General features: G+C 47.7%; 1 protein-coding gene across 4 annotated transcripts in view; it reads right to left on the minus strand.

Moving 5' to 3' along the window:
• Positions 1–16,713, minus strand: part of KCTD15 (potassium channel tetramerization domain containing 15) — a 46,834-nt gene that overhangs the window by 3,459 nt on the left and 26,662 nt on the right. For all 4 annotated transcript variants that reach the window (XM_053952701.1, XM_053952702.1, XM_053952700.1 and 1 more), the window contains 2 exons: positions 13,446–13,590; positions 5,093–5,398 (listed from right to left, as the gene is read on the minus strand). In XM_053952701.1, coding sequence (XP_053808676.1) covers positions 5,093–5,398; positions 13,446–13,590 — 451 coding nt within the window. The remainder of the gene's footprint in view (positions 1–5,092; positions 5,399–13,445; positions 13,591–16,713) is intronic.

A 16,713-nucleotide genomic window follows, 5' to 3' on the forward strand; every position in this document is an offset into this window, starting at 1 on the left:
GAGTCCTCGTTGAATGAATATTATTCAGCTATAATTCTATAACTTATTGTTAAATGACTATACTGTGATTAAAGTCTTGCTCTCAGCAAACCTCTCTAGAAAACAAAAATTAATCAAAGAAATAAGCACTCTGCAGAGCAGCTTAGTACATTATATAGTAAAATACTGGACTGTGGTGATATTGATGCTCTCACTCCTTATAGAAAGCAACATCAGGTTTAAGTTCTAATAAAAAGTGCCAATTATTCATTAGTAATATGAACGGTCTGAGAGACAGGGGGGCTGAGAAGCTCTTCCTTGGCAGATGAAAATGTATTAGGAGTTCAAATGACACATCCACCAGATCTTTGTGGCAATCACAGCTGTTTGCCCTCGCTGGAAGGGAGCAAAGCAAGGCAGGGACAGGATGCAGAGCCAGGACTTGTTCTGGCCCAAGAAAGAGGTTACGTACTGCCCAAATATGTATTTTCTCCTTCTCCTTCTAAAGAAAAGTTGGTGCAATTTAGATGCACGAATTTAAGGAAGCCAGAGGCAACTTTAATTCCTGTGACTGTCACACAGCACATTTCCCCAGGACATACTGCTCCTGGCACGGGGAACGGGGCCGTTCTCCACAGGCGTGCGCGTGTTGATTCTCGGCTTCCCAGCAGAGCAGGACACACCAGGCTTCTCCCAGAGCCAGGTGAGGGCAGATGCCAGATCCACCTTGGGCAGATCACAATGCAGGTCGCGCTCAGGCTCTCCTGAGCCCTCGGCAGCAGCCTGGAAAAATGGTTGCTGTGTTTTTCTCTACTGATAAATGCCATCAAGGAGCAGCCTGTGCTGTTCTCCCAAAAGCCACACCCGAAGTGTGGCTCCCACTGTGGCAGCAGGAAGAACAGGGAAGTGACCCCATGGTTTATTAAACCCAAGGATCCTGCTCACAGCAGCACCAGCACCGTGCTGAACACACAGCAACCCAGACCAAGCCCTTTACAAACTACTTCTTCATCCTAGAGAAGTGTCTAAACCACACATCCACCTCCAGACAGTCAGCTTGTACCTTCCTGGGCTCAGGAAGGAGTTTGGTCAGTGTTCAGTTCACTGTGAGCACGTCAGTGCTTCCACCAGAGCACTGCCCCTGCCCTCACACAGCCCCACCAGAGGCCACTGTGCATTGCTCAGTGCATCGTTTCTACTGCCTGAGTGTTGGCTTTGCTTTTTCCAGGAGCGTGATTTTGGAAGGACGGCTGTGTCCAAGGTGGTGTCCTAGTGCAATGCAAACCATGGCAGCAGCATTTGCTGCCTGTAATCCATCCGATCCCTCCTTAGGGGCTGCCTGTGTTATCCATCTGCATTTAATCCAGGGTTTGGCTTTCAGGGCTAACTGAAACGTTTTTCTCTTGCTACCCTGGCTCTAAGGACGGGCAAAGGAAAGAGGCTGTTCCAGCAGAGCTTTGCCTAAGTCATGCCGAGTCTGCTGGAAATCAGCTTGCCTGAGGAGTTCTGCCTGGCCCTGGGACACAGGGACTTAACATTCTCAGAAAGTCACATCTGCCAAATCTCCCTGACTTTTGCCCTGATTTTTACATACTCTACACTGCAGGAAAGTAGTAGAACTGAAAGATCAAAAAACCACACCAGAGTATGGAAGAAAAATGAAGGGGGAGAGAAGAAAAGAAGAGGCAGGAGAGTGGGTTAATAAAATACATTTAAGACAGAGAAAGAAAGCTTTCATCCTCTTATTCACCCAGGCTGTATGGGGCCTGTAGGACAGAAATGGGGTGCACACACCAGCACTGTTCCTCCTCAGAGGGGAAGGCAGGAGGAGTCTGAGACAGAGGGAGGAATAAGACATCAGCAGGCTGCTGTTTCACAGGCTGGAATATATTCTGCCTGTATTATGATCACTGCTCCTAGCCCTGACAGGATGAAGATGAGAGACAACCCAGCCATGGGAAAAGAGGCTTCTCCCACTGAACTGGATAGTGGAACAGAAGATTGGCAGGTAAGATTTTTGAGAGAGATGGGACTTCAAAATCCTTGCTAAAAAGTTTTTAAAATCAATTTGCTTGTAAGACAAAACAAGCAGGGGGGTGCCCTTGGCTTGCCTCAGACCAAAGCTACGGAAAGTTGGATGTTAACACAGGGTTCTTTTCCATGGAGCCTCTCTCTGCAAACACCCAGTCCAGACAGACACCGCACCTCAGAGCACCGCGCGCACAAAGCGATTCCTTTTTGCTCAGTGTGTGCTGGAAGGGCCAGACTGCAGGCTGGTCTGGTGCTGACATCCTCGGGATCATCAGTCTTCTCAGCAAGAAACAGAACAGGCCAAGTCCCGTGAACAGTGCTGAGGATGTTTAAATACTGCACTTCTAAGTGTCACTGGGATGAGGCTGAGTGCAGGTCTAGGGAGAAAGGCTCCTTTTGGTGTTTCCATGCATGAGACTGAGCAGCATTTTGAACATGGACAGGTTTAAATCCCAATTAGAGAATTTGACTCTATACACTTCATTTCTTCTGAAGGTAAGATACAAACAGGCGGAAAGCAGTGACCATCTCTGCTACTTTGCTGAAAATCTCCAAAGAGAATATGCCAAAAACTGAGTATCAGCTGTGACTCTCCCACGTACAGGGACACATGCACATTATTAAATAAGGGATTTGTGCTCGGATTTCATATATGCTGTCTTCCAGTACTCCAAGCACATCTGATTTTGTTGGGAGGTTTTCCAAATGGAAACCTGATCCTTTCATTTAAATTGTGCAGAATATTAACAAATAAATTCTTAATTATGAAGACTTAATGTTCAACATTCACAAGCATCACAGAATTTTCTCTAAGGTAAATTCATTACTCCCACCAGAACTATTGCAAGGAGTTGGATGGGTGTACAATTAAGAGTTACTGTATTATTTTTCACCTATTAGGTGTTGATGTTCTTTGTTTTATATACACAGTTCTTGATATAAAGCATGTAATGACAATATTTTTCAAATATAGAAAAAAATGTGTAAATATTGCAACTGTGCTACCAAATACATTGACCAGAGCATAGGGAGGCAGAAATAATGTATCATCTGAGCAAAGAGCAGACAGGCTTCCTGTGTTGCTCTTTGGGATTCTTTGCAAGCAATTCTGCTCTTCCAACCACTACCCATTTCCCTTAAGTCTGTGCATTTGCCTCACTGTACTTCCAGCTTTTGACTTAATATTGTTTTGCCAAAAAAATCCTTGGAGGGGGAAGAGCAGTGCCTGTGTGCTGACCAGAGTTCATCAGAGCCAATGCTAATTAGCTGCTGATTTCATCAGCCTTTGGTCTCAGAAATGCATCATTTTCCAGAAAGTGTCTGAAAACACTTTCTATTAATTATATAGTAAAATGATGTAATTTAGTAAAATGATGTAATTTAACAGGATTACTTATACTGTAGACTCTTTGACAGAAATTTTTTCCACAACATGAACTTGCAAAGAGACCCTTTGATTCTGTCTGAATTTTGACTGAATTCAAAACACATTCAAATAGTAACAGTAATTAGTGTTCAGCTTTTACTACACATACAGCACATGTATCCCAGGAGTCCCAGCACTGGATAAAAGAGCTGAGTGCTCAACCATGTGGGCACCCAGAGCTCTGCCAGGCACAGCTGAGCTGCTCACCATGACCTTTATGGTTTCAGCTTGTGTGATCTAGCAGGGTCCCATGGACAGCATGGCTGGGACACAAATGCTCTTCCCCAGCCACCACCTGAGCTGAACTGCTCCCTCTCCTTCCAGCACAGCAACTGGGACACCTCCCTGTCCCACTGCCAAAAACAGAGCTGCCTCTGAGCACCCCCCACCCCAAACCCTCCCAAGTGTTTTGGGAACAAAAAAATTGCTCAGGACTGTGCAGAATTAACCACAGCCTGGTGAAGTTCAACCAAAGACACCACTGGGGAGTCCTGACCCAAGGGGGCACAGGGAATGCTGCCCATGCAGGGGGGTCACTGTTACCTCCACCCACCTTTACACATTGAGGACACTCTCCTGAAGATGTCCCTTGGCAGCCTGGCAGATCCAGGGTCTTGCCCTCCCTTGCTGCTGCACGTCCCTTCCCAGCCAGCCCAGCCAGCCTGGCCCATGGACCAGCTCTTCTGGGGGTTTTTGCCCAGAGGGGCGTTTATCAAGACAGCCATGGCATTTCCCACAGCCCAGTTCACATCCACAGCCCATCTGCAGAGGATGGTAACTTGGGAAATACTCCCCTCTAGGATTCCCTTCCCATCCCATCACACGAGCATTTTTAGTGTATTCCAAAGGAACACAGGAAAAGCAAGAGCTGTGTGTTGCCCGTGTTAATGAAAGCCAAGTTAAGGGCACCTGGTTCCTGCCCAGAGCCCCAGGACAGCCACCCCAGCAGAGCTCTGGCTGCAGCACTGCTGATCCCTGAGAAATGGCACTGCTTGCCCACAGGCTGCTGCCTAAACACAGACCACGTATTTATTCCTGCTGCCATCCACCTATCTGTCCAGTTATCTTCTTTTGTTTCATATGTTTAATTTTAAACCTAATGTCAAAACTCCGAGTATAAAATGAAATACATTTTTGTTTAAAATACTCTGGGCAATTTTTATAGAACATCCTTTTGAAAAAAAAAAAAAGTGCAGAGATCAATTTTTTTAAGTCCATCCCGCAGGCACCATCATTTAATTATGAGTGAGACATAAATTATGCATTTACACATTGTTGCATTTTCTATAAAATGGTGTGGAGATTTTTTTTGTAGTTTTTGGAACTCTCTCTTTCTTCCTAGAGGCACTTTGGAGGGAAAAAAAAAAACTGCCAAAGGCTATACATTGATGAAAAAAATTAGCATTTATCAGTATAACACCATTATGAGGCCAGCATGGCACTAACATACACAAAATCTAAATGTATTTTTCTGCTTAGACTTAGGAAAACCTGAAAGACTGTGATCTCACCAGGCAGAAAACTGTTTCCTTGCAGTATAAGCACTGAAAGTAATTGGGCAGAAGCAAATAATTTGCATATAATTGAAGAAGGCATAGTAAAAAAGCAGCCCAGACAGGGCGGAGGCAGCAGGAAAGGCCGTTCATTGTTCATTACCTGCACCGAGTTCAACCGGCAGTATCCGTTCAAGGGAAACCTGATAACGTGGGTGGGGTCCTGGTTCCAGCCCGCGTTCACCGAGTTGCACATGACATCCCCCGTCTCTGGGAAGATCTCTTCTATCAAAGCCTTCTCCCCACTCAATGCAATTCTTTCCCCCAGATCTGGAGTCACTCTTACAACCAAGCAGTCACAAGGCTGGAAATGTTTCCTTTGTTCTTTCTCTTGTTTCCATCGCTCAAGTTCCTTAATCATTGGCTGCAGCTGGTAATACTTTGCTTCTTCATATAAAAGATTAAAGTCCTGGGAAAAAAAAAAAAGAGAGGGAGAGAGAGAAACTAGAAATGCTTATAGTTCTCTTTTAAAAATGAGTATTGTTCCTGTTTGACCTACTTAGGCTTATGTATTGTCAGCAAGAGAGCAAAGGCAACAGGTACCCACGTACTCACACCTCCACAGAAAACCCCACGGTGCTGGTGTTCAATCGTTTGAGCTGACTGAGAAGTTCCCATTGCACTGAATTATCCTTTCATTTACTATCCCACAAGCTCAATGCCAGAAGGCTTCACTCTTGGGTTAAGAAATCAAAATAGCTGGCTGCAATAAACAAAGCTCACTGATGTAAGAGAACATGTTCCAAGCCCTGCTCTTCACCCGTGGCCTCGGACACTCCTGATCTCACAGCACATCTCAGGCTTCGCTGTCGCCTCTCACACCCGATAGGAGATGGAGATGTCAGTTCAGCTTCACTTCTCACCTGTCTTTGCTGAGGCTGAAATTCAGCTACAGCAGCTGAGCTGCTGCCTGCAGTTTATGACTATTCATGTATTTCAAGTGTACTTTGCAGCCTGGTAATTTACACGGAGGTAGTGACCATCCTGCTGGCTGGGAGCTCAGCTGTGTGCTCCAAGGGCTGAAAAGAAGCAGTTCTTCCCTGCCATTTGTCCATCACTTCACTTGGGCTTTGGGCAATTCAAATTCCCAGTTTGATCCAATTCCCAGTTCAGTGATTGTTTCATCAGATTCTGACAGATCTTCCCACCTCAGCTGAAGTATCTGCGAGTCCATGGAGGCAAAGGGTGTGAGCACCCCCAGAGCCGAGGAGGCAGCTGAGCCCCCCAGGCCCAGCCAGATGGGGAGGAGAGGGACAAGGCTCCTGGGAGAACTTTGCTCCCCCAGCCTCCTCCAGAGGAAGAGGAGCAACAAGAGCTCAGCTCCTCCCTGCAGAGACCTGGCTTTGCTTTCCCTGCTCTTGCACCTCTTTACACACGGGAATGCTGCACCACAGGTGCTTTTATGGGGTGTGCTGAAGGTCAACACCTGGGACAAAGGCCAGTTCTACACCAGTGAAATGAAAAATAAATTAAATGAAATGAAAAATCAAGGCTGAAATGACTGAGATCTTTTGGCTTGGAAAGAATGATATGACAAGAAGCAATCAAGAAATGGGCACCAAAATCACATGAAAAGTAATGGGTGTGCTGCTGCCCCAGGACTCAGGGAGGAGGGGAAATCAAAGGCCAATGAACATGCAGCACAAAAAGGTGTGACTCTACCTAGTGGTTTGGAATTAACCTGTCAAATCTCCTGCTGCAGGGTATTACTGAACCAAAGCAGTTATCTCTGCTCAGATTTGGCACCACAGACCCACTGGTAGTGGAGGTGCTCCTTCACCCCAGGGCTGCCTGCAGCCTGGAGACACATGAATATTCACAGTGACAGGGTAAGGTGATCGACTTACAAAAGGGACATCCAGTCCTTTACATCTCTTTGATGTCTGCTGAGGTTGGGACAATGTGCACACAGCTAAGGGAGAAAAAAGGACTGGAGGATAAGAGGAGCAGAGAGGAAGAGGGATAAGAGCAAGTGGGAACAAATGAGGGCAACAAACACTCTCACAGGACAGCTTGAAGATGGAAAACACAGAAGATTAAAGAAGAAATCATGCAGAGAGCATGCTGCAAACAACCAACAAGCAGTGTTGGAACAGGCCAGGCAGAGAGCTGTGGAGGCTGCCTGCACCACCTGGGCTCAGGTAAGACAGCATCAGCCCCAAAGCCTCGTCCTGTGATGGAAGGTGTTCTCACCCTTCCCAAAACTGGCACTCTGCTGAACCATTACTGCTTTTCTCTGTCCACCAGTGATGCTCCCTGGGAACTGAACAGGGGATAGTTTAAGCCTACAGGGATTAGTGGCTTAAATAGAAAAAAGAATTCTCAAGTCTCTGTACAGGACACTGGATCAGCACAGTCTACCACTGAACTGTGTTCACTACAGAGGTGTGTGCAGTGGCCTGCCCAATGTTCACCTGGCATCTGCTGGTGCCATGGATTGCTCTTCCAAGCAAGGAAACGTGCAATGCTAAGGAAAAATGTAATGGTGTCGAGTGGACAGGAGCACCCAGTACTTTCTGAAGGCAATGGAAAGTCATCTGCTGTTTTCAGTAGGTCCTGAAAAACCAGTTTGAGAGTATCTGGGTTCATGGACACTATAAAATAAGGTATTATTTGTAAAATCAATCAAGTGAATATGTGCTAAGAAGAGATGGGACAGTGATAGAAAGAACAGCCCTTCGTTTTTGAGAGCAGAGAGCAGCACAGGGCTCCTGAGGCTGGATGCAAAGCTCATTACATTACAGTCTCTGACTTCCCTGGCTTTGGACTAGCCTGACAGTATCCTGAATCACAGCATTCAATGGTCCTGCACCCTCGGGCCAGAAAAGCAATGCCATAAACAAGCAAAACCCAGATCACACCACCCTTACTTCTCCCACAGCCAACTCAGCCCACCCCAACAACTGCAGCTTTTCAGTGACTCTGCTATCTGTAATTTGCCCTAAAATGAACAGGATAAATTTTACATTCTGATACCATTTTGTGAGAAGAAAACCTGCTTTCAAATGGAACAGCTCTTCCACTACTGTTCCCAGAATGACAGCGCCACACTTCAGGGGGCTGTGTGGAAATCAGGGCTGAGCCACTGTGTTGGGGTTAATCTCTAAAGTCAGACTCTCATGCCTGTGTCTGTTCCACTCTTGGGTTCAGCACAAATATGGGAAGGGTTGAGCACCTGAAGAAGGGCCCTGTAACAGGCCCTGGGAGCTGAGGTGTGATTTCAGAGAATCAGGGCACTACTGCCAGGCAGTGCCAGTAAGGGCAATTTGTTGTGCTGTAGCACAGTAACAAGTGGAGGGGATAAAAAAGAGTTTTCTGTAGCAAGAGAAATCACTGCTGTCCACCAGTGACAGTGCTGGGAAGGGACACCTTGCACTGCCCCACTGCACTGCTGCCCACAGCCAGCAGCAGCAAAGACTGCCCTTGCTCCTCTTCTGGGACATTTGGCCTTTCTGCAGGGAGGGACTGGGGCATCCTGAGGGAATCTGACAGTGTGTTCAGGGAGGGAAGAGGGTTTCACAGAGCCAGGAATACAGAATGAGTGGCTCACAGCATGGGGGTCAGGTTCTTGTGGGCTCTGCACACCAAGCCCACAATTTTTTCCCTCAGGTTTCACACATTGCTCAGAGTTCTGTCTGTGACCAGCCTGGGAGAGCCCAGCTCTGGACTGCCTGCACTGAATGCCTGGGATGCCCAGGTAACACTGGCATAGGTACTTCCACCCTTGCACTGCAGATATCAAATCCTACCCTGAAGAATTCCTTAAGTTTAATATGAAATGTAAAGCAGAGGAATTAAACCCACAAGAGCTCTTGCCAGGGACGTGCCACAGGAACTGCTTGAGAACATTTCCATGCTGTTAGTTTTGATAAGTTACCAAAGGCAGATGCAGACATGACTCTTCCTGCCCCATCCAGGAGAGGCACATCCCACTGGCACAGCCACGGTGGCCAAGGGCACAGAGGTTCAGTGACACTGGGCACAGCCCCAGGGCACAGCTCTGTCCCACAGCAGCCCTGATCCCCCTGCAGCCTCCCTCTCACAGGGGCCCCAGCCTGCTGGCAGGGCAGTGGTGCTGAGCAGCAGGCAGCATTCCCCAGCAGATTTTGTACAACACCCAGGAGTTCCTTGTCCTGCAGGATGAATGCATCTCCCATTTCTTACAAGCATTATTTCCCTGTGTTCCCAGCTCCCTGACAGCAGTACCAGAGCCAAGCACTATGACAGATAGTGGAACTGCTTCTGTTTAGCCCAGGAACACATTTTACTCTGGAGGTGACTCCCACCACCAGTGGCAGCCACAAGCAGGGTGCTCTTTGATAGACTGAAAGGGCAGATAGCCAGTACAGCCTTTAATTTTTCTGTAAAGTACCACAAAAAGCCTTTATAGCTACCACAAGCCTTCAGCTTCCTGAGCTACTGCAGGAACTAGTGGGAAGTTCTGCCAGGTCACTTGAAGAAGGGAGCAGACAGATAGGTGGGATGCACACAGCCTTTCTCCAGACACAGCTTCTGGCCTACATTTAGATCTCACAGGAAACATAAACAGATCTTTTAAAGATGCAGCCTTTTGCCTTTCACAAAATAATTTTCTGCTTTTTGTTCAGCAGAAAAGCTTTTTCTGTGGTGGATTTCAAGTGGGCTAAATGCTGGCAGTCACCTGTGACAAGGCTGACATCTTCCTGGGGAGGAGGTGGGAGGTGTGACCTCCAGGCCAGCAGTGCTGCTGTTTCCATGCCAGTGCCAATGGGCTGGCACAGATCTGCTGCCCAGGCACAGCCAGCCAGCACAGGCTGACACCATGTGTCCCACACACCTGGTGCTGTTCTCTCAGTACCAAAGACACCCTTTATTTTTGTACCTAATGTTGACTCCTGAACAGGCTGAAATGGCTCTTTCTGTCCATTTTTCGCTGGTTATTCTTTATTACATGAAACAACAAACTGTCATCCTAACTCAATGTTTCTTTTATATTTTTAGTGCTGTGAAGATCTGACTCCTGGCTATGAAAGAAAGTTGCTCACTTCTACAATGACAACTGCACTGTTTCCTGAGGTCAGTTTGAGAAGAATTGAGATGCAAGCACACAAATTTTGTAACTGTATTAATAAATTAGAGAGGTGGCCCTGTCATTCTGGTGCTACAGGTGATCTCTGTAATCCACATAAAAACTCAGATGTCCTGTGCCTTTGTGCTCCTGCCCTCTTTGAGCGGGAATAACAATATACACATTGCCTATGTCTATTTTTGTTTGATGCTCTCTGAGCAGGGAGTGAGTCTCAAACAAGCAGGCACGGCAGCTCCTGGTTTTGTGTGCAGTCAGGCACGGACAGTGGGGGGGACACGTGCTGCTCGTCCCGGGGGAGCCCCTGTGGTGGCAGGGGAGAGCCAGGCAGGGCAGTTTGGGCACCAGAGGAGGAGCAGCTCCCGTGGCAGCAGCCCCCAGCAGCAGTGGGGCAGAGCTGAGCTGGCCCCGTGCTCTGCTCCAGGCCCAGGGGTGCCCACGGTGCCCACGCAGGGCACACTGAACCAGAGCAGGCAGGGGCAGCTGGCAGCAGCTCCAGCCAGACACCAGCACCAGCCTGGCATGGGCTGGCTGCAGAGCAGAACCCAGCCACACACTCAGCCCTCAGCACACTCCATGTGGCTTAAAATCCCCCAAACCCAGGAAAATTACAGCAACCATAGGAGTGCTACTTTCAGCAGGAAGACCTGGGAGACACTTTCAAGTTCTGTCTTAGTAGTAGTTGCAAGTGTAATTAATATTCACTGTAAACACACCACTCAGACTTGATAATAAAGAATCACTAGCCTCGGAACACACACCCCACTTTCTCTGCATTTCAGTGTTAACTTAGTCTGAAAACAACACTGAAATAGCAAACACAATAATGCTGGTGTGGTACTAACATTCCAAACTTTCCAAAATAACCATCTGAGCAGCAATTCAAGTTGAAAAGCAACTTGGCTAAACCTTGAGGCTAATAAACTGCTTGATTAAATTAAGGGGTAAAAACTAATAAATATTCAAAACACTTGATAGTGCTTTGTTTGACATAAAGAACATTTAATGCAAGTCTCACTGGAAAAGCTGTCAGGTTTTATACCTTAAATAGAGTTTTGCATTTAGAAACACCGAGTGATTCCATTTGCTGCCTTTGATTATTGTCTTCTGTCACTTTAATCATGCTGGCAAAATTACACAATTTCTGTGAAGTTAAATCCGTTTACAGTGCAGTTTTAATACAGCTTTAGAGTGCATTCTTCTATGCATTTTGATTTAGTTACTCCCTACCTAGCAATGCTTTGCTTTGTTCTTGAGCCCTCATTAGCCTGGGGTTTGCTCTAAAGCTCTCCCAGGGAGGAACTAAATAAAATGCAGTTACCCCTGTGCAAAGGGATGGTGTGGAGCAGCGGGCACAGCGCCGGCCCCCCGAGCCTCCAGCCCGCCAGGCTCGCTGCACAGACAATGCCCTGGCACCCACGGGCCCTCTCCCCTCCAGGCTCCAGCCAAATCCTGCTGCTTCTGTGACTGAGCACCTCTGAAATCTGGGTGCTGGTCGAGGCCATGATCAGCTCAAACCACCTCTCTCTTCTCTCCTACCCTCTCTTCACAGAGTTCACAGAATCACTGGGTTGGAAGAGACCTTTAAGATCATCGAGTCCAACCCAGCCCCAACCCCTCAACTAAACCCTGGCACCCAGTGCCACATCCAGGCTTTGTTAAACACCTCCAGGGATGGTGACTGCACCACCTCTCCAGGCAGATCATTCCAGTACTTCATCACCCTTTCTGTAAAAAACTTTTTCCTGATATCCAACCTGTATTTCCCTTGGTGCAGCTGCAGACTGTCCTCTGGTTCTGTCAGTGCTGCCTGGAGAAAGAGCCGACCGCCACCTGAGCACAGCCACCTTTCAGGGAGTTGGAGAGAGTGATAAGGTCACCCCTGAGTCTGCTTTTCTCCAGGCTGAACACCCCCAGCTCCCTCAGTCGTTCCTCACAGGACTTGTGTTCCCAGCCTCTCTCCAGCCTTGTTCCCTCCTCTGGACATGTTCAATCATCTCAACCTCCTTCCCAAACTGAGGGGCCAGAACTGGACACAGCACTCGAGGTGTGGCCTCTTCTCACACTGTCCCACTGGACTGTCCAAAACACAGCTGCTACAGCATCTCTCCTGCACCTCTCCCCCTTCTCCATCCACCCCTTCCAAGATCCATCTTACAGCCCCCGGGACTGCTCTGGTCTTTAGCTTCACTTCTACACACAGGTTTTCTCTCTTCTCTGCAGAGTTTTCTCCCACCCAGCCCTCATTTCTCTGGCTCCCATCCATCCCACGGGGCACTTCTCCAGCTCACCTGCCACTCACCAGGAACACCAGTGCTCAGGAGTGCCCTTCTGGGCTGGAGCTCAAACCAGGACTGCCAAAACCTGCCCCTGCAGACCCTCCCACGGTGGGTCAGACATGATTACCCTCCTAACTCAGGTGAGAATGGCTGAGTTGGCAGCACGAGGACCAGCTTTACTCCAAAGCAAGAGCCACCACCACTCTGGACTCACTCAGTCACAACTGACCAAGGGATCCTGTGGCCTAGCCAGTAAAACAAAGTGAAATGGCATTTCAGAGAAAGCAGGAGTTTTCCTTCCTAGCAATGCTCTGCATCCTCTAACTGAGCAGATCCCCATCTGCCATCCCAATTTATTCATCATTTCATCCTGGAATAAGTGTTTTTGTTCAATCTTGTCATCTACAGTTGGGACACTTTTGTCTTCCAATTTTCATACAAGAGGGTGACAATGTTGGAAGTTTCCTAAGTGCAAAGCCAAACAAACAAGGCCAAAAGAAGAACCTTTAAACAATCAGGGCCTGCAAAGAAACAACCAGCACCATGACTTCATACAAAAAAATGTCCTGCTCCTTAAAAAGCCCTCAGTCAATTCCATCTCCCAGGAATATTTTGACATTAACTATGAGCAGATTACTTCCTGAAATCAAAGCATCTGCTTTGGTTCTGTCTAACACAAACCCTCATGGGCTTGTTTAAAGGTTTCTTTTTTACACCAACAAGAAAAAGATTTACACAGTTCAAACCAAATTTGAAACATTTCTTTCAGATTCTGAGCATTAAACCCTGCTAAGTACAAGTTGCTGACGTTGCTTCTTAATTGTTGTTATACCCTGATAAATAAGCTAAAAATGTGAGAAAATACAATTAGTTTAGAAAAACTGATTTAGCTATAAGCTTCATCGTTTAGCTTTTCTTGGTATCCATGACAACCACTGGTCCATTTATTAAATAATAGCATCCCTGGTGTAATACACAAGTACTAAAAATCCTAACAAATAAACAGCAACATTTAGTTAAGTGTGTTTAGGTCAAGCATACAAACCAACCTGCCCCAAAACAAACGACAGAGTGGGAGGAAAAAACAGATTGCAGACTGTAGCTTTCCTTACCTTAAAGTCATCTGGGAGCAGCAGCTTAGATGTCCTTAGGAAGCTTAATATATATCTGAAAATTTCCCCATCTCGATCAATGAAATAATGTTGTTTTAAACTGTCCAAGACAATCGGCTCTGTGCCATTAAACAGACGACTTATTCTGAAAAAAAAGAGAAGAGAAAAAGAAATGGGCAAAAGAGACAAAATCTCATTACAGCCTTGGGGCTTAAGAACAACCAATTTAGGTGCATCAATTCAATGTGCATAAGGTAATGCAGGATCTTCATTTGGTGACAAACACGCGCACGAGGGCAGGTGAGGTGCCCTGGGTGGGGGCAGCGAGGGCAGTGGCTGCCCTGGCACCAGGCTCGAGCTGCCTCAGCCAGGCCACGGTCCCAGCAGGAAAGCACCCTGGAACGCTCAGCCCACGGCTGGCAGAGGGATCCTGGTGACAGCACGAGTCCCTGGCTGTGACACATCCCCGTCCTCCACGTCCTGCTAGCCGGGAACCAAGTGGCTCCTCCAGGACGGGTTCCTGGCCATGAGTTTGCCTCCAGCTTGGCTGGCATTTGATCAAACACCACCCAAGCCTTTCTGTGCTGAAGGAGAGGCTGCCCAGGCACTGAGACGAGCTGTATGGACCTGTCAGTGTCCAGCCAATGCAGAACGTTTTGGAAAACCAGAAACCACTGGCCCATGCAGCCCCACAGCCTGTGGGACCACAGTGCCACCACCAGCAGTCCTGGGGATGAGCCTGGCAGGGATGAGCCATGGCAAATCTTTTGTGAGGGAAAAAAATGGGAGCAAGACTTGAGACCGGGGGATCAGCTGATTATGGGACCAAAGGACCACATCAGCTACACCATTCCAGGTTTTTCCAGTCCCAAGGAGCCTGCTCCAGGGGGAGCAAACCAGGCATCTGCCTGGCTGCCGCTCCTCCAGCCTCTCCCTTCCAAATGCCTGCCTTCTCTCACAAGGCTTTGTCTTCCCATGAGAAATAACCCAGCTGAATATATGTTCTTGAAAGGGAAAACGCAGGAGACAGACAGCAACGACCTATTAAGTAATTGAGTCCATCTCTCTGACAGTGCAGCATTGTTCCCAACTGCAGAGTGTCTCGTCTTTCAAAGTCGACTCTTAAATAATCCTGCCACTGAGGACTCCTCCATTTCCCAGAGAGACCATCCCACACTGGCTGGATTTCACTATCGAGCCGGCCCTTCAAACGGCCCATGAAATCCCCCGTGTGCCTCGCTGAGACCAGGGCAGGGCTTTCCCCTTCCCTGGAAAACAAGCTCATCAAGCCTTGCTGCAGGCCATGCCCAGCACTGCTGCCGAATGCTGCAGCCACAGCCTCGCTGCCTCCCTCCTCCCAGCACCACCACCCACGCCAGGCTTTCAGCCCAGCAGCGTGGGGAGCACCTGGAAGTGATGCCAGTGCCCATCCAGGTGCTGGGAAGGGGCAGGTTTGCTGCCCCACTGCCCTGCTGCTGCTCCTGCCCGTGCCCTGGGCCCTGGCCCACAGCTGCACCTTGCTCTGATCTTCTAACTGGCTAATATGGTTGTAAATTTATTAATGCACCATTTATATCTCAATAAAATGTGGAAATAATAAATGAAATGGACTTGGTAAGTCTCCACTGAATTTTGCTAAAAAACCTTTTTGCCCTCTTAATTAAGGAAGCTCCAGGTTGTACTGCCTGCTCTGATGCCCATGCCAGCACACAGCTAGTCTGAGTTACTTGTGAGAATAACCAAGTGCTCTCCTAAACCCTCATTATAACATTTACTGTTTTCTCCAACCTCCAGCGTTCCTACAGTATCAGAGGATACCATCCAGTTCACCTGCAACATTTAATTTAAATAATCACAAGGTTCAGTAAGACTCCTGTAATTCACTGTGCTCTTTTTTGTTGTTATTTTAGGGCCATTTGCCCAAGACAGTTAAATATACTGCTTTGTACAGCATTACACTTTATTCCAGGAACCAGACAGTTAATTTATTTCCTTTGGCAGTGTGCTGTGCTGGGATACACTGAAAGCAGAGGAAGCACTGATAGCTTAAGGTTCAGTACATACATTTACTGAGTAAATTTGCATGGCTATTGGAAGTTTTGAGATGTTACATCTGAACAAGCTGAGCTGTGGCTGAACCCTCCTCCCCTTTGCTGCCCTTTCTCTGTTGGGAGTCTGCAGAAGCAAAGCTGCCCTGCTCTGCACCGGCACAGGGGAAGGTTTGCCAACAACGACAGGGTGCAGAGAAGACAGGGTACAAAATTTTAATGGGACACTCTTTAATGTAGTAAAGCATTTTTTTGGTAATGAAAACAAAACATGAATTTTGAGGCTCCACTTTGTGGAGTGCCCTGAGCTGTATTTCTTCACCAGCGAAATTACTGCTGGGGAAAGAAACTCACAGAGTGTTGAAAGACTTAACTGCCACCCCAAAAACAGAGTGATGAATAGTTTAAGGATTTATTTGACATTTTAGGGGGCTGCTACGTTCCAAGAACCAACTTCATTGCAGCATGTTGTAATGCTGCATGTGGAAAGAGCTCCCGCCTCTCCCGTCTCACCAGTTCAAACCATACCTGCAAAAGTCCTTCGGAAAATGCAATGCTGTGAGAGCACAAAATGAACTCAAATGGCAGCTTCAGATGGACAGTTCCTGACAGGGCTGCTCACCGTGTGTGAAGCTGTGGGAAAGAGCACAGTGACCGGGAGTAGCTCCACGCTCTGCACCGGGACACGAAGCTCTCCATGGATGGGTCTTTGGTGGCCAGGACGAAATGCCTCACACAGGGACAAAATGCACTCAGGCTGTCAGAGAGCTGGCAAGTCAGCAAGAGGAGGGGACAGGAAGGCCTTTGCACTCTACAGACTTGCTGATGGTCAACCAGAAATAAGGTACCGGCCTGGCTGGCAGCCTCAGGAAGCTGCTCCCTCGGTGACCCACCGTGCACCGTGAGTTAACAGTGACGGGGAGTTGCTGCAGCTCAGACTGGCCAGTAGTCACCCTGAAAATGGTTGTTTTTATGAGTGGTCATGGCAACCAGTACTGGACTGGTGGACAAATTAGCACTTTCAGGAGGCACTTGCTTATGGCATGCAGGAATGGTACTTCCAGTGATGCTTGTGAAGAGGCAGGAGGCACAGGGAAAGGGAGACAAGGCAAAAAGAGCTGCACTGGGATCCTGCAGCAAAGGGCGAGTCTGAACAATGAGCACTCCTTCAGCACTCCCACCTTCCTCCAAGAGATGCTTCACTTTCTAATTTAGAAGCA

This window comes from Vidua chalybeata, chromosome 11, assembly GCF_026979565.1.
Source record: "Vidua chalybeata isolate OUT-0048 chromosome 11, bVidCha1 merged haplotype, whole genome shotgun sequence".
In the NCBI taxonomy this organism is placed as follows: Eukaryota; Metazoa; Chordata; class Aves; order Passeriformes; family Viduidae; genus Vidua; species Vidua chalybeata.